Source organism: Panthera onca, chromosome C2, assembly GCF_046562875.1.
Source record: "Panthera onca isolate mPanOnc1 chromosome C2, mPanOnc1 haplotype 2, whole genome shotgun sequence".
Lineage (NCBI taxonomy): Eukaryota > Metazoa > Chordata > Mammalia > Carnivora > Felidae > Panthera > Panthera onca.
Genome location: NC_138347.1, coordinates 3,549,973 through 3,572,303, shown reverse-complemented (window position 1 = coordinate 3,572,303; position 22,331 = coordinate 3,549,973). Strand labels below are relative to the sequence as shown.

General features: G+C 53.7%; 1 protein-coding gene across 8 annotated transcripts in view; it reads left to right on the top strand.

Moving 5' to 3' along the window:
- The window catches only part of SLC37A1 (solute carrier family 37 member 1), an 82,155-nt gene that overhangs the window by 13,422 nt on the left and 46,402 nt on the right, over positions 1–22,331 (top strand). For 3 of the 8 annotated variants that reach the window (XM_060640526.3, XM_078452733.2, XM_060640528.3), the window contains exon 4: positions 18,285–18,366. In XM_060640526.3, the coding sequence (XP_060496509.1) occupies positions 18,285–18,366 (82 nt within the window). Of the gene's footprint in view, positions 1–4,443; positions 4,630–4,700; positions 5,358–8,594; positions 8,828–18,284; positions 18,367–22,331 lie in introns of those variants that run through there. The other 5 variants (XM_078452737.2, XM_078452736.2, XM_078452734.2 and 2 more) reach the window with 4 other exon arrangements.

Here is a 22,331-nt window from a genome sequence, read left to right as displayed (position 1 = left end):
AAGGAGGAGGCCCAGTCGGCCACGTTGGCAGTGGATGAAGTGCGTGATGGGCCCACGGGCTTCACTCTCGTGTCCTGTCCCCTTCCACCTGTGCTTGGAAACGTCCAGACGCCTCAAACGTGCCCTTCCTCCTCCCCGGGTCCTCCTCCAGCTTTGGGTCCTTCTCTCTCCTCCCAGGCTCAGCGAACCCTCCTGAAATGGTCTGTCTGCTTTATGCGGCCTCTGCTTGCTGCTCCCACTCAGTCCCCTACGAAGGTCTGCCCGGCCCCCTGGAAGCTTCGGTCCCCGCCTTCTGGGCCAAGCCTGTAAACCCTGACTCCTGTGCTGCATCTGGCCTTCTCCCTCCCCTTCTGGAAACTGCCTTCCTCGGGCCCTTGGACGTCACCGCCTGCCGGCCTCTCCCACCACTGTGTCCGTGGCTTCCAGCTTCTCCTCTCTGTCCGGCCCCTAAATGTTGGCCTCCCTGGGTTCCGTCTTAGCCTCCTGCCTGGGCGAGCTTCTCCCCTGCTGTGCATTGCTGTCCACACCCAGCCGCCCCCACCAGCCTAGGGTTCTTCCAGAGACTCTAAAGCCACACATCCAGCCCCGGTCAGCATCTGCACTGACGGGTCCCCTGGGCCAAATGCTCAACAAGTACCAATATGTGCCTCTCCCGCCTGCCCCCCAAGTCTGTGTCCCGCATCCATGCCTCCCTAACGACTCCGCCACTCACTTAGCTGCCCAAGTCAGGCATGTGGGGGCCAGCCCTGCCTCCTATCTCTCCGTTGCCTCCTTCCTCTGGTCTCGTAGATCTTTCTCCAACCCATGCTCCCCAGCAACCATATCTCGGGCCCGGACAGCCACAGGAGTGGCTCTCTTGCACCCTGTATGTCCCCTGTTATCACGTGTAACAGTGCTGTGATCGCTGGTTATCTGTGTGACATGTTCCCTAGCCGGGTGCTCTCTGAGCATCACATCTGTCTCTGCCTCCCAGAGCCGTGCTGTGGCAGTGGGGCCCCATCGCCTCTACCTGCCTCTTGGCTTGGGTCAGTGGGAGAGTAGGACTTGAGGGAGAGGACTGTTCACTCCCTGCTCGGTCCCTGCCAGGCCACCGCCAGACAGCAGTCCTCCCCGCTCCCAAGCCCCAGCCCCCTCCTGCCGAGCACCTCTGGCCACAGCCTCAGCTCCGCCTGCCATGCTAGCAGCTTCCTGATGTTGCTAGCCTAAGGATGCGTTCCCCCATTAGTTTCCCTACACCCTGTGCCCTGCTCGAGCTTATGGAACGCCCCCCGTACCAGGCTCTGCCCCCTGCCGCACACATCCTTGTCCTTCCCGGAGCCTCAGAACGTGACCTGACTTGGAAATGAGGCCGCAGATGTAAATAGTTAAGATGAGGTCATGTTGGAGCGGGGTGCACCCGAAATCCAACGACTGGTGTCCTCATAAGAGGGGAGACATGGAGACGCAGCGCGACGACCGGTAGCTTGGAGCCTGGCGTCCGCAAGCTGAGAAACCCCGAGGATTGCCAGCAACCCCGGAAGCTAAGAGAAAGGCCCGAAGCACATTCTTCCCTGGAGGCTCCAGAGGGAGCACAGCCTTGATCTTAGACTTCCGGCCTCCAGAGCTGGGAGACCATAAACTTCTGCCGTTCGAAGCTACCCAGTTTGAGGTACTTGGTCACGGCGGCCCTAAGAAATGCCCCTTCCTCACGCTCACGTCGATTTGCTTTGGAGTGCACCCGGCCTCTTGCTCTATGAACTTTTCAGAGTCAAGGCCCCTTGCTGACTTGGAGGCCTCAGCGCCTGGCACAGGGCTGGCCGCTCTAGGCAAGCAGTAAGCATCTGTTGGATAAGAAAGAGCTTGCCCCTCGTTTGGTCTGTGGCTCTTTCACCGAAATAGCATCAAAATATTGACAGCAAGCATGGAAGTTTGGGGTTAAAGCAGAGGCCGCCCCCTCCCCCCCCGGCCGGGCGAGGTGTGTTCGGCTGACCAGCCCCAAGTCTGGCCACCCTGGGCTCGTCCGTGTGGAGCCCTGGCCCTTGGCTGTGTCAGTGGCCCCCCGAGGGCACACCGCCTGTGGCCTGGCGCACCTGGTCACGATTTGGAAATGCTGGATATGAGAAGTTCAACTGGATTGGAATTCGTTCTGTTCTAAGAAATTTCCACATGACGTGTCAATGAAAGGAAAGGAAGAGCTGTTAGATTCTTTACAATTTCAACTGTTGTAAGATCTGTGATGGCAACAAATGGCTTTAAAATTATCTGGTCGCACAAAGAAAGCGTCTCAGTGGTGACGTGCGAGCTACGCCCTCTGTCCTGAACCTGCGTGCGGCGTCTTCACCGTCAAGCCTGGTGCGTTCTCATCGTGAAGCAATCACAGGTCTTCATTTCAAAGTGTGACCTGTCTTATTTGGGGAGTCTGACGCAAATTTATTATCTCCCCTAATCCATTTTTAGGTGTTTCTTATGATCGCATACCCGATTAATATTTTATAAAAGATAAATATTGTCATCATTTCTAAAATTAAAAGACTGACACTCTCAGCAAACACCATGAAGACCGCCCGGTTCCCTCCGGTTTTTCTGTGTGCCATACAAATACCACTTTCTCTGAGAGGAGATGTTGTGAAAACCGTCAGGAGACGCCATCCCTTGGCACCGCCTTCCTTCACGCAGCTGGCAAACAGAGACCGGTGTCTTCTGAGTCAGGGCTGGACCCTGAGAATCTCTCCAACCCCAGCCCGGGGGCCAGGAGGTAGATTTAGAAATAACTGGGACCAGTTCCTGGTGATAAGTCGGGATAAACTGGTTTCTACTGCCCCCAGGAAACGCAGCGCGGACTAGGAAGACGGAGAGTGGATCCGGCTGGCAGAGTTTGAGCCCACAGGGACCGGCTGAGGTCAGAGGGCAAGGCAGAAACGGCCTTGTGTGGGAGAAAGCGCGCCTCTTGGAAGCGACAAAGCTTGGGCAGGAAGCTGTAAGCGCGGGTCAGGGCTGTTGTCCCGCTACTAAAGGACCAGGTCGTGTTCCTGCGGGCCAAGGGGCGTCGTGAAGGGTTTTTGTTGGGAATGACAGGATCCCAGCTGCTTCAGGAGGGCAATTTGGTGCAGCTGGGAGAGTGGGTGCCTGAGGGAGAGCCTAGAAGTGGGGGGAGGGGACAGCTAATGCACATGTTCAGTGACAGACAAGGAGCCCTGAGCAGACCCTGCAGGAGTACCAGAGGAGGGGTGAGCTAGGACGAGCTGGGGGCCACACTGGGCGGGTTTGGGGATCACTCAGAATGGAGAGTCAGGAAAGGGAGAAGGGACTGGCAGAGACCCTGCCAAAGGCAGAGAGACGTTGAGGGGCCTGCGGCCATCCCCAGCAGGTGTCCTGTGGCCGAACCCCGGGGCCACCTGCAGCCCTCAGGTTTCCTTTCTGCATGGAGAAACTTTGCAGAAGCCAAGTAAGCGGTGCATTGGACACGAGTCAACTCAGCCAACAGAAAAGGGTAACAGTGTTCTAGAAACAGAACGGGGCCCCAGGGGAAACCGCGAGCCTGGCAGGGGAGGAGGGTGCTGGCCCGAGGGAGATGTTGGGCGGGGCAGGGCAGGTCGGTGTGGGCCGCTGTCCCTACAGACCTCAAGGTTTTCACAGGGAGGCCCTGGATTGTTTTAGCCCTAAGCATTGTTTTTAGTTTTAGCTGGGGGCAGCCACTTCCTGGAATTTCATCTGCAAGATGTGTTTTCTGCTGCGCTTTGCTCTTCCTGGGAGGTGCTCCTCTGGGAGCTGGGCTTGGATGCTCTGTGCCTACAGAGGGTGCTCTGTGGGTGCTGTAGGAGCATCATGGGGCCCTCTGGCGGCTGCCCAAGGTCAGTTGGGGGCCAAAAGTGAGAGCGGGATGCAGAGGACAATTGTTGTGGGGGGGTGGGGGGGGGACAGGGACCATGTGTGAAGACACCAGCAAGTGCAACGGGTGCAGGTGACTGGAGCCAGGCTGGGCTTGTCCGTCTAACCCTGTGAGCTGCCGTGGGTCATGCGCATCCAGACGTGATAAAAGAAGGCTCCCACTTTCACTTAATACGATGCTACTTTCCTGATTCTGACCCTTGAGAAGGGACGATAGGAATAAAGGCCAGTAGCCCAAGGCACGCCCTTTTTAGCGCTGGGCCTTCCCGCGGGACGCGTCGCTTTGTCTCTTTGCTGCTGGTCGGCAAGACCTGCCTTGAGGACTAAGGGCCCCGGGGGGGGGGGGGGGGCTCCCCGTTGGTCAGTGGAGAACAAGCCAATGAATGCCCGGGAGCCCGCCGGCAGGTGCAAGGACACAGGACGGCCGCCGAAATACCGCCCGGGGGGATGGCCTGGGGGCCCCAGCAGCCGGCGGGCCGGCAGCGCCGCTCGCGTGGGGGCGCCCCCGGGGCTGTTTGGGACCCTGGACGCGCCCCGGGGCGGGAGCTGAGGCGTGGATAGACGGGGGGAGGGAGGGGAGGATCGGAGGAGGGGGATGAGCCGGAGAGGGAGGGCCGCGCCGCCCGCCGCCGCCCGGGCCCCGGCGCCCCACGGCCCGCAGGAAAGTGAAACGGGCGGCGGGGCCGGCGGGGCCTCCGCGCGCCGCCCCAGGAAGTCGCGAGCAGGAAGCGCCCGCGGCGGCCGGGTCGGGCTGCGGCGCAGGTGAGGCACGGGGACAGGGCTAGGGGCTGGGCGGGGAGAGCGGCGCGGGGTGGGCGTCCTCGGGCTTGGCGGCGGCGCGGCACCTGCCGCGGCGGGGCCGGTCCCGGCGCGCCGGCTGCCCCCCGCCCCGCCGGCCTTTGTGCTTGGCTTTGGCCTGGGCCCGGGAGTCTCGACTCCTTCCGTGCGTCCGGAGGGACCCGAGCGGCGCGGGGACCCCGGGCAAGTGGGGGCAGGGGCGGGCCGAGCGGTCCTGCGGGCCCCCCTCCCCACCCCGCCCCGGCCGCGCTGGCATTGGGGGACCGGGGCCGCCGCGGGAGGAGCCCCGCGCATTGTCCGCCGCGCGCCGGGGACGTGGGCGTGCCGCCGAGTCCGCCTCCCCCGGGACCGGCCGCCGGGGAGGAGCCGGCGGAACAGCCGTCCCGGAGGCTCGGGGCGCCGGCGCCCTGGGCCTCTGGGCGGTTTGCGTGCGGCGCGGCTGGTTCCCGGGCTCGTGAGCCTCCCGGCCGACGCGAGTGACAGCGACCTTGTGGATCGGGAGGGGAGCGCCGGGACGTCCCCCACCTGCCGACCGCCACCCATCGGGCTGTTTTTTCCTCTTTCTCCCACCTTCCGGCCCTCCCCGCCCCAGCGGCCACGCGGCCCATCCCGGTGACCCGGCGACCGGGGCGCACCGCCCGGATTTGCATTTGAACGGAGGACCCTGGAAAGCCCCAGCCCTCGGCCCCCAGGTCGGAATTTCTTTCTAAAAGGGGAATGAATTGTAACGCCTGCCTCTCCTCCGGCTTCCCTGAGCTCGCTGCCGGGAACGTGCTGCCTGCCTCGGATCTGAAATCCTGTCAAGTTGTTTGAGTTGGTGACTGTGTTAGATTTCCTCCCAGGCCCCTTCGCTGGTGTCCTTGTGGGTCAAGGCTCCAGACCTTCGGTGTCTCACCATGTAGTCTTGAACCGGCATCTGCAGCTTCTGTTTTGTGCACACCTTTGATGTTCTGTCTGTGGGGGGAGGCAAGGACAGTGGTACAGGTAGAGGAGTCCTTTTTTGTGTTTAAACCCCGGGAAACACACAGTGGCCATTGTCATTAATCTTTAATATGGAATAGAGCCTTTAAAGTACCAACCGCAGAAATTATTTTCTCTGGGAAGGAAGCTGTATTCGTTCTCTCTCCTCCCCTCCTCCTCCTTCTCTCTCTCTCTCTCTCTCTCTCTCTCAAGAAAAAAGAAAAACTTTTTGGGGGGAGGGGCATGCACTTCCCATCCATGTTTGTCTTAAAATAAGGCCCACTTTTAAAACTTTGTCTTTAAGTAGGTCATTCAAAATGTGCTCAGGGTTATGTAGATCGTTTACAGCAGCACTCAGTTCTGGAAAGACCCTTTCCGCCTTACTCTTGCCATTACCTCCTTTCAGTCTCCTTATTTTTGCTTGGAAGAGCGCACGGAGCCACTGCCGGGCCACCAGTGGAGGGTCTGAGGCCGCCCTGGGGAACGCAGGTCTCCCTCGGGTCACTCCTCTCCTAGCTGGCTGGGTTGGGCTCTTCCAGAAGGTGGGTGTGAAAACGTGCCTGTGGCAGATTTTAACAGAGTTGGTGGGGGGTCCTAAAGTTGCTGTCTTTGGTGATAGAATGACACTGGACATTCTGACTTCTCTCCCGAATGTTGAGTTCCAGGGGCGCCTGGAAAGAACGACTGGGGGGAAAAGTCTGTCTCCTTTTTACGTGATTGGGCTGCATGCCAAACACAGGATGTCAAGCAGGTGCTTTGCCTCGTTCTTCTGTGCTCTCTGGAGGGGACAGGACAGCCTGGAGGAAGCGAGGTGGGAGGGAGGACGGGGCTGAGAGGATCTGGACCTGAATTTGCCCAGTGTCCAGCCCAGGCGAGCCATCTGTCCCTGCCGTCCTCCGTAGAAGGGAACGCCGTGCCTCGCGGTGGTTACAGGAGTCCTCGCCGTGAACCTCAGAGGGCTCGGCTGGCTCTCCGTGGAATGCTTCTCAGTGGGCACCGCCTGGGCTCTGGAGGAAGGAGCCTCATTAAGTTGAGCTCTTAACATCGCGCGTGTAAAATCACTACCTTTATGCAGCTTAACTGCACTTGCTATGAGAATTACAGCCCTTGGCTTTCACCCACTGTACAGGGGGAAAATCCGCTGTTGTTTTAAAAAGAGATTGACGTTTTCTTCCCCTGCTGTTTTCCAGTGCCTTTTGGATTTTTTAATTTTTTTTTTGAAATTACAGGTTTTACCAGAATTGAGATTGGTCGGTTGATTGATTGATTCAGGTGACAATAGAATATTCCTAGATAAGCCGTGCCTAGAGAAGCAGTGTTTGGACAGAGGAAGAAATCGGACTCTGACCATCCATTTTCAGGCACTGTGAAGTTAAAATCAAATCGTTCACTACGAGGTCATTGTCGCAAGATTGTTTCTCAAAATAGATTTAGGCTCAAGCAGGGGCCCACTCATTTTGAGCAGAGTTTTAGTAAAATATTTTGTAAATCTAGATTTTGAGCAAAAACATTTTTGAAGCATTGGTGGAGATTCATTTCACACATCTCTTGAGCCCTTGCTGCGTGCGAAGTTCTAAACCTCGGTCATGGGAGCGGGGCCGTCCCCGGCAGTCCTGGGCCTCCCTCATCCGTATTCACAAGAACACTAGCTGCTATTTACCAAGCATCTTCCACACCAGGCCCTGTGTGAAGGGTTTTCCACGGGCAATCTCCTGTCCTCTTCATAACAACCCTAAAATGTAGGTGCCATCATCCCTATCTTTTAGGCAGGGACCGCAAGGGAGCAGACAGTTTAAGCAGTGTGCCCAGGGCCACCCAGCCCAAGGCGGGGTGGCAGGGTTGGGAGGGGTGGTGCAGCAGGCTGGCGGAAGTTACGGCACAGTTCTGGCTGGAGCAGACTCACCTCTGCACTGCCTCCCTGGGTGGAGGGTTCAGGGTCGGGGCTTCTGGGATGAAAACTCAGCAAGGATTTTGAATTTTTCTCTACCGTCATGCAGGGAGATCCTTGAAGAAGGTGTGCGGAGGAAGAAGGGAGGGCTGGAATGAAAGAGGAGGAGACGCCCAGGCACTTAGGAGCTTAGTGCTCCGACTCTCCTATTTGCTTTGCTTGTTTGTTATCCCGAGGAAGTTGCTTGAAGACGTTAAACAAATTTCAGCTGCTTTAGATTGAGATTAATGTTTACTCAAAGTAGCTTTCTTTGAAAAAGTATACAAGCCGGAGAATTTTTGGCCAGGGTCCTACAATGCACCGGGTACCGTGTTATTTAACGCAATGGTCCAAAAGACTCCTTGTTGCCAAGCATAGCGGAGAGACTGGAAAATAACACAAGTCATGAGGTTGGCTTTGGGACAGGGGACAGATCTCCCTGGGGTGCTGGGGGTCTCTGAGGTGAGCCCAGGAGATGAGGAACGGAGAGGCAGATACGCAGTCGAGTTCCTTCCCGTGGCATTCGGTGTGTTTCCATTGAGCCGCGCGGCCACAGTTCAGCGATCGGTTTGCTGATCTGCCCTCTTGTCTAGGCCTGCATTCCTGTTAGCGCGGCCCAGACGTGGCCTGGTCCGCGGTGGGCGGAATCGAGCGTGTCCGGGGTCCTGGCGTGCCCTGGTAATTGAGCACGTGGCGTAGCCACCGGGCACAAGGCTAATACTAGCTCTGAGGAGCACCGTGGTTAAGAGCCAAGGGGTTGATCTGTATGCGTCTCCCACATGGAGGCGAGCCCTGGGTCGCCTGAGGCTTCATCAGAACATCAGGTGAAACTCATTCCTGTGATCTTTGAACAAGCCGTCCCCGAGGGCGGACACTCTGTGGCCGCCTTGCAGCGCTCACGGCGGGAGTTCCCTGTCGTGCTGGACGTCCAGCTTTGCCGTGGGCCGGCCGGCAGCCGTCCAGGGTGTTCCTTCAGCCGGGGACCCCACCGGCGTGCGCCGGTCACGACAGCCGACTTTTCCATTCCTCGTCCTCCTTGTAGAGAGCCGAGCCTCTGCTGGACGGAAGAGGGCCGGCGAGAACCAGCAGGACGCCTCGACGCGCTTTCCAGTCCGCGTGAGCCGCAGCGGCCAGAGGGAAATCCTTGGAGCCGGGGTCAGGAGCCTGTTGAGGAAGCATCCTGCCTTGTGACCGGAGCTCCGTGGTCAGAGCGGCGTAAATGGCTCCCCTCCCTGCCGGCATCCGCTTCATCATCTCCTTCTCCCGGGACCAGTGGTGAGTGCTGGCACCAGCCAGGCCCGCTGCCCTGTGCCGGGGACACCGCACGGCCGGTGGCGTTAGGAAGTCCCGTGGGCGACCGGCCTCCCTGCGACCTTTGAGTGGCCTGTCAGTGGTGCAGACTGTGAGCAGGATTGTTGCCAAACCGTCTTCCATCTTCGCTTCTGGTGGTGACGGTGTTCGGACCCCTTCACGGTCTTCGGTAGTTTCTGTAATGACCGCAGTCTGCACAGGAAAATGGCCACTGGCTCCCGGCAGGAGTGAAAGAAAAACAAGAGGGCTGCGGGTGAAATAAGTACATTAACTCCAAACTCAGCGAGTGGCTTAGCTGGGGCAGAACTTGCTGGGAGAAAAAGTTAGATGCAGACCCGAACACCACTTTCTGTTCTGAGAGCAGCCTCTCCTGGCATGTCCTTCTCATGGTGGGTTCAGGAACCCCAGGCTCCTTGGAGGAAGAAGAGGGTGAGGGCAGCCTAGAGTCAGGCTCTGCATTGTCCAGCCCGCCCTCTCAAAGGCTTCTCTTCCCTGCTGATCTCTATCGGGAAGAAACAAGATTGCCCATACCCTCTTAGGTTCTTTCTTTGGGGGCATGCGAATTAAACCACAAAAGACAAATATGATCACATATGTATGGGATCACATATGTATGCAGAAGGGTGTGACTCAAAAGGGCTTATTTGCCATCTTAATAAGGGAAGAGGAGGAGGAGAAGATGTGTGGGAAAACAAACGATGTTCTGGAAAGAGTGAAATGGGCCCTTAGGGACTAGGCGAGAGAGATGACAGTGCTGTGGCTACTTCTCATTTCCAGTAAGAAGGGTCGTCTCCCCTGGTTGTGCCCAGGGAGGGTTTTGTGACACTTGAGTTGTCCTAGGTGGCTGTGCTTTCGGGCGGGGAAGAGATTTCGGGAACTCAAATGCCTTCTATTCAAAATAGTTCTTATGCCATAGTGCTGTATTCTGGACCCTTCTTCTCTGCCACGACAGCCCACTGGTGGCATCACACTGTTCCCTGCTTCTCAGGCCCCTGCTGGTTGGTGGGCACCCACGGGGTCTCCGGTGTGGCCACAGACATTTGCCTCCTTTCCAGAGTGGTTCCCGTGTCAGCTCACTTCATGTCTACCAGTAACCCTGCCACAAGCCTTTACACACTTACCTTTCATCTCCTGGGTGCTTCTCTTCCGTTTCTTTGTCTGTTTTGTAACTCTCTTTTGGTACAATGTTTAAACTCCCAGAGGAAAATTGCAAGGATATCACAAAGAACTTGGAAGAACCCCTGAATGTCACAAATTCTTTTTCTTTTTTCAGGTTGAGGCAGGGGTAGAACAGAGCTTCTCACACTTTAGCGCACGTGTAAATCACCCCGAGAACTTGTTAAAATGCGTTGCTGACTTGGGAGGTCTGGAGTGGGGCCAGAGAATCTGCGTCTCCCAGGGGATGCGGAGTCCGTAGACAGCACTTGGGGTAGCAAGGGTATAGAGTATCACTTCCATCTCTGCCTCAGACTTGCTCTTTGACCTTCAAAAGTTATTGAACCTTTCTGGACCCAGCTTCCTTCCCTGTAAAACGAGAGAGCTGGCTTTAAGATTCCTCCGAAGGGCTTTATGTTTTTCTCCCAGCATGCATTGCCCTTCCTAACAGCACCTTGATGTCCTTTGGGGACCTGACTTCCCTCCTTCATGTGCAGTTGTGGGAGTGACGCAGGCCGGCTGGGTCCCTGGACCCAGAGGGGGGCCCACAGGACCAGCCAAGAAGGGCTCTGGGTTTCACACAGGATAGAAATGAAACGTGAGCCGAGAGGAAGTAATAAACAGAGTTTATTAAAGATACGGAGAGAGTGTGGATACAGACAGAGCACTTGGGAGACTCAGAGAGGAAAGAAGAAGGAGTCTCCTGTTTGCTTGGGGCCTGGGGTTTTTATTGATGGTGGTCTAGTGCCTGTGTCTTCTCAAAATCCAGGAACAAAGACCGAGACGAGTGCTTAGGTGTCGTGCACCAGTCACTGATGCCCTGGGGCCAGGGGTCTTGGTGAGTCCATAGTCTTGGGAAAACATTCATGCCGTTGATGAGGACCCGCCCAGTCACTCCTTAGATGTCATTTCTTGTGCTCGAAGAAGACTCCAAAGAAGTCATTAACTCCTTGACCTTGACAAGGAGGACATATGTTACCTGTTCTGTAACAGGTGTGTAAGGCAGGGGTGTAGGCCTTAGCAAAAAACTAGAAACAGGAAAAAGACAGAAAAGAGCAGTTTTTTATGGGGTCCCTTTAGTTTCCCTGTCTCAGCAGGTGGGTAAGTCTCATGCTTTCGGGTCCGTTATGGTGGCCAGCGGAGGCCCTTGAGGCTCTGTTCCTGTGGCAGTTCTCACACAGCCCGTGTCCCCCGGGAGGCAGGGTAGGACCCAGGATGGGCTGTTGGTCTCTCCTGGAACGTTCAGTCTTTTTTTTTTTTTAATGTTTAGTTTTGAGAGACAGAGACAGAGCATGAGCGGGGGAGGAGCAGAGAGAGAGGGAGACACAGAATCCGGACCAGGCTCCAGGCGCCGAGCTGTCGGCACAGAGTCCGACACGGGGCTCGAGCCCACTGACCATGAGATCATGAGATCGTGACCTGAGCCGAAGTCGGACGCTCACCCGCCTGAGCGCCCCCGGAGCCCCCGGGACATTCAGTCTTGAGGGTCTTGAGTAGAGTGAACCTCGGGCAGAAGTACTCTTGAACTGCAGCTAGTCCACAGTCCATCAGCATGGAGCCTGCTTAAGGATCAATCAGTCTCTCTTCTTTCTCTCTCTCCCCCCACCCCTCTCCCCTGCTCATGTGCACGTGCCCAAGTTCTCTCTCCAGAAAAAAAAAAATGAAAATAAATGATACTAGGAACGGATTATAGCCCATTGGATACACTAAGAATCTAATGAGTGCGCACTGCCGTAAGTGAGTGAATGCACAGACGGGAGAAAGGAAGCCCCTCTCCAAGTGCAGTGCCAGCCGCTAAGTAGAGCAGCCGGGCCCGCGATGGCACACCGCCGTCCCGTGACCGTCAGGATCACTGCTTCAAGCCTGAAGCTTCCGTGCGCACATTGTTGAGGTTGGAGGGACAGGGCGGCCGTGTGGTCTCCACGTATGTCCCCACGGTTCCTCCGTTTATTGCTTAGAAAAGGTGCGGCTTCCCCTGAGGGACAGACAGGGGTAGACAGCCCCTTAGCCAAGTGGCCACTGCTAACACCACACCGACATCCTGCCTCTGCTTTAGGATGCTCTGAAAAGGACTCCCATCACGGCCGTGCGCGGTTTCATCGTTTCCAGATGAAGCCTGTGGACTGGTGTCTGTGCCAAATCGTATTGCTCCGTTACCCTCGTCTAAAGTATGCATCATTAGCTGCATATAACTCAGAGCGGTAACACTCAGAGGAGGAAACGGATACTCTGCCCCGAATCTCCCAGGTGGAAGCAGGCTGCTATCTGTCTGGGGACACCTGCGATATTCAAGAACACGTCCGAGCACACTCTGGAAGTGCACAGCTGTCCTGGGCTGTCGCTGCCGACATGTGCTCTGTGTTTGCTAGAGACGTGCTGTGAACCCGCACGCTGTTCTTGTGGTACCGATAGACGCGGACGAGGCCACCGTCAGACGTCCCTACAAAAGGCAGGCGGAACAGCCAGGAATGAAAGTGTCAGGCAGCTCATTTGTAAGGGTTCCTGTTTAGTGTCCACAAGCCTGTGTGTAACACAACACAAAAATAAAAGCATGGGATGGTGTCCGTTTCCCAAGGCTGCTGTAACAAAGGACCACAAACTGTAGGGCTCCTGACAGCAGAAATTTCCTCCCACCGTCCTGGAGGCTGGAAGTCAGAGATCCAGGTGTCGGCTGGTCCGCAGGGTGCAGGGAAGGCCCCCTCCTGCCTCTCCTGGCTTCTGTGGTTGCTGGCAGTCCTTGGCTTGGCTGTGCCTCTGCGGTCACCTGGCCCTCTGCCCTGCCTGTCCCTGTGTCTTCACACGGCCTTTTATAAAGATAGCAGTCATTGGATTTAGGATCTCATTTGATTTGAGGTCGCACATGAGCTAAGTATGACCTCAACTAATTACAGCCCCAGGACTCTGTTTCCAAATAAGGTCACATTCTGAGGTTTCTGGATGGACTTGAATTGGGAGGAGGGAGGGCTGGGGGGGGAGACATTATTCAACCCAGTACAAAGTGGATAATAGAACAAATAAGCATCCACAATCTTGTTTCGTAAACGATAAAGACAGAAAAAGGAGGGTAGAACTACAAAGTGGGAAAAGGAATCAGGAGGGCCGCGTAGGACTTGGGTCCCGTAACCCCGGGTAACCCCGAGGAAGTCGAGCGTCTGCTCCCTCTCCAGGACAGGCATAGTGACGTGGCTGCTGTGGCCAGGCCTTCTGGAAGGGGAAAAGTCGACCTCTGCTGCGGGCTCTTCCCCCTCCCCAAGTCCCACGTAAACAAGAGGAGGAAAGAGAGGGAGGAAGGACCGTCGGCCCTGACACTGGCTGAATCAAAGATACGGCTTTCCTTTTTGGGAGACACAGTTTCCACCTCCAAGAAAACTCCAGTTCGCCGTGTATGTTCACCCTTCGCCCTGACTTCGGGACAGCTTCTCTCAGAGAACCCTGCCGGCCTCTCGGCACGTCCCCTCCCCAAAGACGCTGATGCATCACGGAAAATTCAGATTGGTCTGGAAGCACGTACAGCTCCCCTCTGCGGCCCCTGTACTCAGGGGGCATCCCCCAGCGAGGGGCAGTCAGGGGAACGACCTTCACCCACCAGGCCCTGCGCTGGTGAGTGCCCACTGTAGAACTGCCAGTTAGGGAAGGAGGCAGCGGCCCGGGGAGTGAAGTTGGAGGCCCAGGGAGGGAGGACGGCAGCCTTGAGGTGGAGGGTGGAGGCCCGGGTTGTCCACTAAGTCCCAATAACCTGGACGGACTGCACCATCCAGGAATGCAGGGTAGGGTAGGGCCCCCGGGCTCTTCAGATGTTATCTGGACGAACCGAGGAGCTCTTTATGTCTGGGTTTTTTGACTCTATTTAATAAACATGTTAATGTATCTAATAAAAATCAAGTATTTGTAAGTAGAATATTCCGTTTATGTCTGGGTGGAGAGTAGAGAGCGTGAGCCCAAAAGCCACTCTGTCAAATTCCTGAGCGGAATGACGATGGAATTCGGATTTCTCCTGGCTGATAACACACTCGCGAACCGGTGTTATATAGCATCCTCGAAGGCTCCAGATTCTTCTCTCAGACTCTGGTCCGGCAGGTGCTGGAGCCGACTCTGTCCCAGACCGGTGTTCATACTCCTTGTGGAGACTGGAGAAGGGAGCCCCGTGCCCAGGTGGGGGCAGGTCGGGGTCCCTGTGGAGGTGGAGCCCCGACTCGCCCCCTTCTGTCACCCATGCCTCCACCGGAGGTCACTACCCGCCAAAGTGGACACTCTTTTGGAAACTCACTGGCCTTTTCAGACCAGAAACAGGCAGGTTCTTCAGGGTTTGGGGCTGCGCCTCCCGAAACGAGGGGCCTGCCTCTACCTGAGAGCAGGTAGAGGCCCCTGCTCTCATCTCTGGCCGAATACTCTTCCTGCTCACCTGTCTCCCTCTCTGAGAAATACTTTTGTAGAAAGTGGTTCAAACTCTAAAGCTGGAAAAACTTTCATCTTCTTACACAATTATCTTTTCTTGAGTCTCTGATTCAGATTCATTTCAGTCTTACTCTCGGTTTGCTTTCCGTATAAGCCGAGAAGAGCAGCAAGGCTTTAGGCCAGGGTTTCCCACGTCTTCAGCCTTGATTGTCGCACGTCTGCATCGCTGACTTTCTCGTGGAGGTGCCTGAGATATTTATATTCCTGCCTTTCTTGTGTCCTTCTACCAAGTTGCACAGAAACAAAAAAGTAAAAAATAAACAGGATCTGAAACACCCAGGATAGTAGGCTTACAAGAAATTTGCAGTCAATTCTGTTACAGACTAGATGACGGTTTCTTTCTGTCTACTTTATGGACTCTGTTCATATTCCGCATCTCAGATTTCTCTTTGTAGTCGTTTTTTTTAACGAATATTTGAATAGCTTCGGTTTGGACAAAAGTGGCAGATTTTTTAAATGTAATATTATGGCCATCCTGCATACAGGATTAATAATGATATAGGACTGAATGAACAATATACAGCATAAGACAATTTAAAATGCATCCAGTACAGGGGCGCCCGGGTGGCTCAGTTGGTTAAGCGTCCGACTCAGCTCAGCTAATGATCTCGCGGTTTGTGAGTCTGAGCCCCGCGTTGGGCTCTGTGCTGACAGCTCGGAGCCTGAGCCTGCTTCAGATTCTACGTCTCCCTCTCTCTCTGCCCCTTCTCTGCTCGTGCTCTGTCCCTCTCTTTCAAAAAATAAAATAAAAACATTACAAAATTAAAACACATTAAGTACATTAAAATACAATACAGTTACAGTGTTTTAGTATGTATGTATTTATTTATTTACTTACTTATTTTCATCCTGATAAGTGCCCTCCTTAGTCTCCATCACCTACTCACGCTTGCCCCCACCCACCTCCCCTCTGGTGACCATCAGTCTCTATAGTTAAGAGTCTGTTCCTTGGTTTGACTCTCTCTCTTCTTTTCCTTTATTCATTTGTTTGGTTTCTTAAATTCCACATGTGAGTGAAACCGTATAATATTTGTCTTTCTCCGACTGACTTATTTCACTTAACGTTGTACTCTCTAGTTCCGCTCGTGTCCCTGCAAGCGAGTGGCAAGATTTCACTTTTTTATGGTTGAGTAATATTCCAGTGTATATGTCTACCACATCTACCTTATCCATTCATCAGTTGGTGGACACTTGGGCTGTTTCCATAATTTGGCTACTGTAGATGATGCTGCTGTAAACATAGGGGCGCACATATTCCCCCGAATTCGTGTTTTTGTATTTGGGAGGCAAATACTCAGTATTGTGATTCCTGGGTCATAGGGTAGTTCTATTTTTAACCTCGGAAGGAACCGCCATACTGTTCCCTAGAGTGGCTGCACCAGTTTGCGTTCCCACCAACAGTGCACCCGGGTTCCCCTTCCTCCCCATTCTCACCAACACCCGTTGTTTCTCGTGTTGTTGATTGTAGCCATTCTGACAGGTGTGAAGGGATATCACAGGGTAGCTTTGGTTTGCATTTTCCTGATGGTGAGTGATGCTGAGCCTCTTTTCATGTGTCTGTTGGCCATCTGGGTGCCTTCTTCGGAGAAGTGTCGGTTCATGTCTTCTGCCCATTTTTAAATTGGGTTATTCATTTTTGGGGTGTTGAGTTGTAACGGTTCTTCATATATTTGGCTACTAACCCTTTATCAGATATGTCATTTGCAAATATCTTCTCCCATTCGGTAGGTTGCCTTTTCGTTTTCTTGATTGTTTCCTTTACTGTGCAGAAGCTTTTTATTTTGATGTAGTCCCAGTAGTTTATTTTTGCTTTTATTTCTTTTGCCTTGGGAGACACATCTAGAAAGACGTTGCTATAACCGATGTTAGAGCAATCACTGCCTATGCTCTCTTCAGGGATTTTTTTAAGTTTATTTATTTTGAGAGAGAGAAAACAGGACTGGAGTAGGGGCAGAGAGAGAGGAGAGAGCTAGAATCCCAAGTAGGCTCCACACTGCCAATAAGAGCCCAACACAGGGCTCAAGTGCACACACCGTGAGATCATGACCTGAGCCAAAGTCGGACACTTAACTGACTGAGCCACCCAGGCACCCCTCTCTTTAAGGATTTTTATCTCCTCAGGCCAGTATCTCTCATGAATATAGATGTGAAAGTCCTTAACAAAATATCATCAAACCAAATCCAACAATAAATCAAAAAAATCATACGCCATGATCAAGGGGATTTATTCCTGGGATGCCAGTGTAGTTCAGTGTTCGCAAAACAATCAGCACGATACCTTACATCAATGAGAGGAAGTAGAAAAACCATAAGATCATTTCAAAGCATGTCAAAATGCTTTCAAAAAGCATTTGACAAAGTATAACATCCGTTCATGATAAAAACCCTCAACAGAGTAGGTCTAAAGGGAACGTACCCCAACATCATAAAGACCATATATGAAAAACCCACAGCGAACCTCATACTCAGTAGGGAAACACAGAGCTTTTCCCCCAAGGTCAGGAACAAGACAGGGATGTCTGCTCTCACCACTGTTTTTCAACATAGTACCGGAAGCCGTACCTTCAGTAACCCAACAACAAAAGGAAATAAAAGGCATCCAGGTTGGTAAGGAAGAAACAAAACTCTCGCTATTTACAGTGACGTGATAGATGATATAGAAAACCCGAAAGACTCCACCAAAAATCTACTAGAGCTGATAAATGAACTCAGTAAGGTCATAGGATACAAAATCAATTTACAGAAAACTGTTGCATTTCTCTCTCTTTTTTTTTTTTTAGCATAATTAGAGCATTTTATTTATTTTTAGTTTGAGAGAGAAAGAGCGTGAGGTGGGGAGGGGGCAGAGCAGAGGGGGAGAGAGAGAGAATCCCAGGGAAGCTCCACACCCAGCACAGAGCCCAACGTGGCGCTCGGTCCCATGACCCTGGGATCACAACCTGAACCAAAATCAAGAATTGACACTTAACCGGCTGAACCACCGGGTGCCCCTGGTGCATTTCCATACGCTAATAATGAAGGAGCAGAAAGTGAAATTGAGAAAACAACCCTGTTTACAGTTGTACCAAAACCAACAAAATGTTGAGGAATAAACTTAACCAAAGAGGTGAAACACCTGTATCCTGAAAACTATGAAACATTGACAAAAGAAAGTCAAAATGGTGCAAAGAAATGGAAAGCCATTCCATGCTCATGCACAGGAAAAACAAACATTGTTAAAACGTCTGTACTACCCAAAGCAATCTATAGACTCCACGCAAACCCTATCAGATACCAAGAGGACTTTTCTCAGCCCTAGAGCAAGCACCCCTAAAATGTGTATGGAACCGCAAAAGACCCCGAATAACCAAAGCACTCTTGAAAAAACTGGAGGCGTCATAATCCCAGATTTCAAGAGATACTACAGAGCTGCAGTAATCAAAGTAGTGTGGTACCAGCACAACAATAGACACATAGGTCAGTAGAACAGAGTAGAAAACCCAGAAATAAAGCCACGATCGTAACGTGTGGTCAATTAATCTTCAACAAAGGAGGCAAGAATACGCAACGGGAAAAGACGGTGTCTTCGACCAGTGGTGCTGGGAAAACTGGACAGTGACATGCAGAAGAATGGAACCGGACCGCTTTCTTACGCCAGACACGAAAAGAAACTCAAAACTAAATACGAGACCCGAACCATCAAAATCCCGGAAGAGAGCACAGGCAGTAACTTCATTTTCTAGCTATGTCTCCGGAGGCAAGGGAAACACGTGTACTCTTAACGCATCTTCTATCGTTTTACGTCACCCCCCACCTCTGTTCTGTGTTTCAGGTACAGAGCCTTCATTTTTGTTTTGACATTTTTGCTGTATGCCAGTTTCCACTTATCCCGAAAGCCTATCAGCATAGTGAAGGTAAGAAATCATAAAAAGCACCCTGTTTCGTGTCCTGCCTATGATTTCTGTAAGGAACTTGTTACTTTAGGAACGGGTTTGGGAGCGAGGGAGGGGGTGGGGGGTGGTGGTGAGACAAGTGGAGGAAACAGACGATTTAGGAGCAAGTTATCCTCCTTGGTTTCCCTTTTCTGAAATGAACGTCTTCGAAGCGTTTTTAGGGTTTGTAACTTCAGAGGTGCCGCATTAGTCGACGGTTGCAGATTTCTAAAGCTTCGTTAAGTATTTATTCTGTCCTGCATGAATTTTTCCCTCCAGACACATCTAATCTGAAATCGTTCCCCAAGGTGCTTATCCCGTCACTGTGCTCCGATCCTAAGCCTGGCCGTGGTGGCCCCGCTATTCTTAGAGCCACGAGCTTCTGTTTGAGGGAGGGGTGAGCACCAGGTGACGCTCAGCAGGGCACTTAACTAGACTTCAAGAAGAGAAGATTCAAGTAGACAGTCCTACGTAATAGCCAGTTTAAACCGGGGAAGGAGCGAGTTAATTTTCTTACCCTCACAGGAACGACATCATTTTTGCCTATAGACTGTCAAGGCTTTTGACTCTTGGTTGTAGAAGGAACAGGAAATTGTTTGTTGCCAAAGATCGCTTAGTCAGAACTCGATTGCCTGCCCCCTCACCCTTTGGTCCTGGGCAGGGACGCAGATCGGGCACCGTGATTCTGACCTTTGTAGCCACGCTTCCTCCCTTCCCGCCCAGAGGCCTTCAGGCCAGCGGGACAGGGAATGCCGAACACGGCCATCGTTCTGTGGACAGTTTTGTGTCCCCTGCTCTCCAGTAACGCCCAGTGGGTGTTAGTTAAACAGCATCCGTCTACTCAAAGGATCCTATAGTTCGTCCTTGACCCCCAGTTAGCAGGAATCTTCCGTACCCTTCACGTCACTGGAGTTTTTGATACACCAAGTTTGAATGACTGCGGGGGGACAAGAGATGGTGGGATGTGATGCACCCAACCAGGGACTCTAAAATCATACCAAGGACCCGCCACTACGTTTCAATGCTACCACTCACTCCTTGTCTTCCTTGTTAGGGAAGCGCACATACGGCTCAAGGAAAGGCAAGTTCTAAGAATGGAAGAGGCCATTGGAGGGGTCCCGGTGAGCGCCGTGGGGCTGAAGGAGCTGCTGGGGGTTCAGCATTGACCTTGGGTGGGGGGCAAACGCCTAGAGCAGGGAGAGTGGGCTCTCACCGGCAAGCCCCGCCTAGGGGGCCGAGGCTCCGTGCGAGGACACAGGAGGGGGCGCCGGCCGCCACAGGACCTCCTTGGCGGGACAGGACACTTGGATTCGATGCGCTATCACAAGGGTCCTGCTCAGCCAGGAAGGGATGTAGCTCTGCTGCGGGGCACCCTCCCAGCTGCCCCGCCGGGAGCTTGGGGCTTACTGCTGAGGCGGTGTCCCGTCAACTCCTATGTGAGTATTGCATCCGTCAGGACGCCTGCTGAGCCCCGTGGCAGGGCAGGGTGCCCTGTTCATCGTTTGACAGTCCTCGCGGCAGGCCTGGGGGCTCGGGAGCCCAGTCCCCTCGTGCAGGGTGGCGCAGCTCCAGCAAATTCCGCAGGGTCTCTGCTCTCGGCCTCTGTGCCGCGGGCCCACAGGGTGTGGAGTACCTGAGTACGTCCGCGGCCTCATACCCGGCTTTTCTTTCACACACGGATTTTCAGGCTTAGCGCCTGCGATGGGCTGAGCTGAGGTTTCTTCTTCTCAGGTGGATAAGGTTGTCCCACTACCTGCAGCGACTTAAGCTTTATAACACCTGACAAAGCGCTCACGTGCTTGGGCCCCTTCTGTATAAGACGAGAAGTAGGGATGATTCTGGTGACACAAGGAATAGTTTGAATTCTCTGCAGCCCGTATTTCCCAACACATTATAAGCAACACAAAATTAAAATATATTCGCTTACCTGGAATTGATCACCAGGTAGAACGGTTCTCATTCTTTAAGGACATCTGTAGAGTGACAGACATATGTCATGTCAGATTTAGGCTACTCTGTTTGGACTCACCTTTAATCACCATTGAGACATTTCATTTGTCTCTGATTTTAGTGGAGCAAGAAGTAAGCAAAGATGACAGTGACGGAGAGCCGGGGGCACAGCCCTCCCCCTTCCCACATCCTGTCCCAGCCCGGCCTCAGGCCTCGAGGCTGGGCACTGGCAGGGCCCGCTCCAGGCACTGGGTGCCGCTGGGGGCTCTTTCTCCCCAACGCGCCGCCCCCGTGGGCCCGAGCGTCCCTGAGGGCAGGGGGCTTCTCTGGGGAGCTGCAGGGAGCCCTGTGCCCCGCGGGAATGGGGACACCCACTGGTTTGAGTGTGAGCATCCAGCCCTCCCTGCACACACAGGGCCTGTAGGAAGGAAGGTGTGAAACGCTCAGCAGCAGACAAGACCGCCGGGAAAGCTGGCCACGGTGCACGCCGTGGGTGGAGTGGCCAGTGTCCGGTGTGCGGGCTTCATTAGAACACAGCAGCGTTTTTTTAAGTTCGTTTATCTATTTTGAGAGAGACAGAGAGAGAGAGAGCACAATCAGAAGAGGGGGAGAGAGAGGAAGAGAGAGAATCCCAAGCAGGTTCCACACTGTCGGTGCAGAGCCCAACGTGGGGCTCGATCCCACAAACTGACATGACCTGAGCCCAGATCCAAAGTCGGATGCTTAACCGACTGAGCCACCCAGGTGCCCTGCCACAGTGTCTTTTTAACTGAACAAAGTCTCCCTAGAATACATGTGGAAAAATGTGCAAGAATTAATGACCAAGGAAACATTAAGCCACCATGATCAAGTTTTCATGGTACACCTGAGAGTAGACCAAGAGGTCAGTAGAAGAGAATAGAAACGTGGTGTGGTCGACGGAGGTGCTGGGAAAAGTGTAGCTCATTTAGCAAAAGTCATGAGCGCAGCTGGCTACTCGGCTACAAGAATGAAGTGGGCTCTCTGTCTTATACAAATAGATGGGTACATTAAAGAATCAAATGGGAAACATAAGTAAACTCCCAAGAGCGAAAGTATGGCCATCTTAGAGGTGTGGCGTTGGCAAGCCCGAAGGCGGCCAGCCAGAGGGGATGGCGGGCGGGGTCGTTCACGGACACCCGGTGGCCCGGCGAGAGCAGTCACGAAGGCGAGCGAAAGTGGCCCCTGACCGTATCACTCCCGCTGTCTAAACACTTGCCCTCGTCAGGGCAGCGAGGGCAGGGAGACGGCCAGGCGCTGGCAGTGGGGACGCCGGGCTCCCGCCTTCTGGGGACCATTCTGTGAACCGTATCTCTTCCGAGATAGAATATGCACCCTTCAGCCGCTCTGGGACCCTTGCCCATTAACCGAAAGCACCGCCGTCCTTAAAATCTGCAAATGTGTCTTCACTGTGGCAGTGTTTGCAATTCCAAAAAGAAAAAGGAAAAATCCTGCATATTATGTGACCCCAGTCAGCAGGTGAAAGAACGTTTGAGTAAATTATGGCCAGTCCATAAGCTGATATACGCAGCCGCTTAAAAGAATCACAGGGGCGCCTGGCGGGCTCAGTCAGAAGAGCGTGCGGCTCTCCATCTTGGGGTCGTGAGTTCGAGCCCCACGTGGGGTGCAGAGAGTACTTAAATAAATAAACTTCAAAAAGTAAACAAACAAGTATTAAGAAACAAAACGATAATTAATCAGAGCCAGACCAGGTGACACAGGAAGATTTCTAGAGCTATTTTGAGAGGGGAGAGGAAGGTGTACTTAATGTCTATATAGAACGGTTCCGTGTTTGAAAACCAGAGGATGCACAGGAGCAGAAAGCCCCCCGCCCCCTTTCCGTGCCCCTGAGGCAGCGGGCGTGGGCTGGCGACGCGGTCCTGTGGTGCCAGTGGTTCCCGCAGACCAGCTGAGCACACGCAGGGCCCGCCGCCCTTCCCGAGGTCAGCCTGTCCCCGCGCTCACGCTGCTCTAGCAAG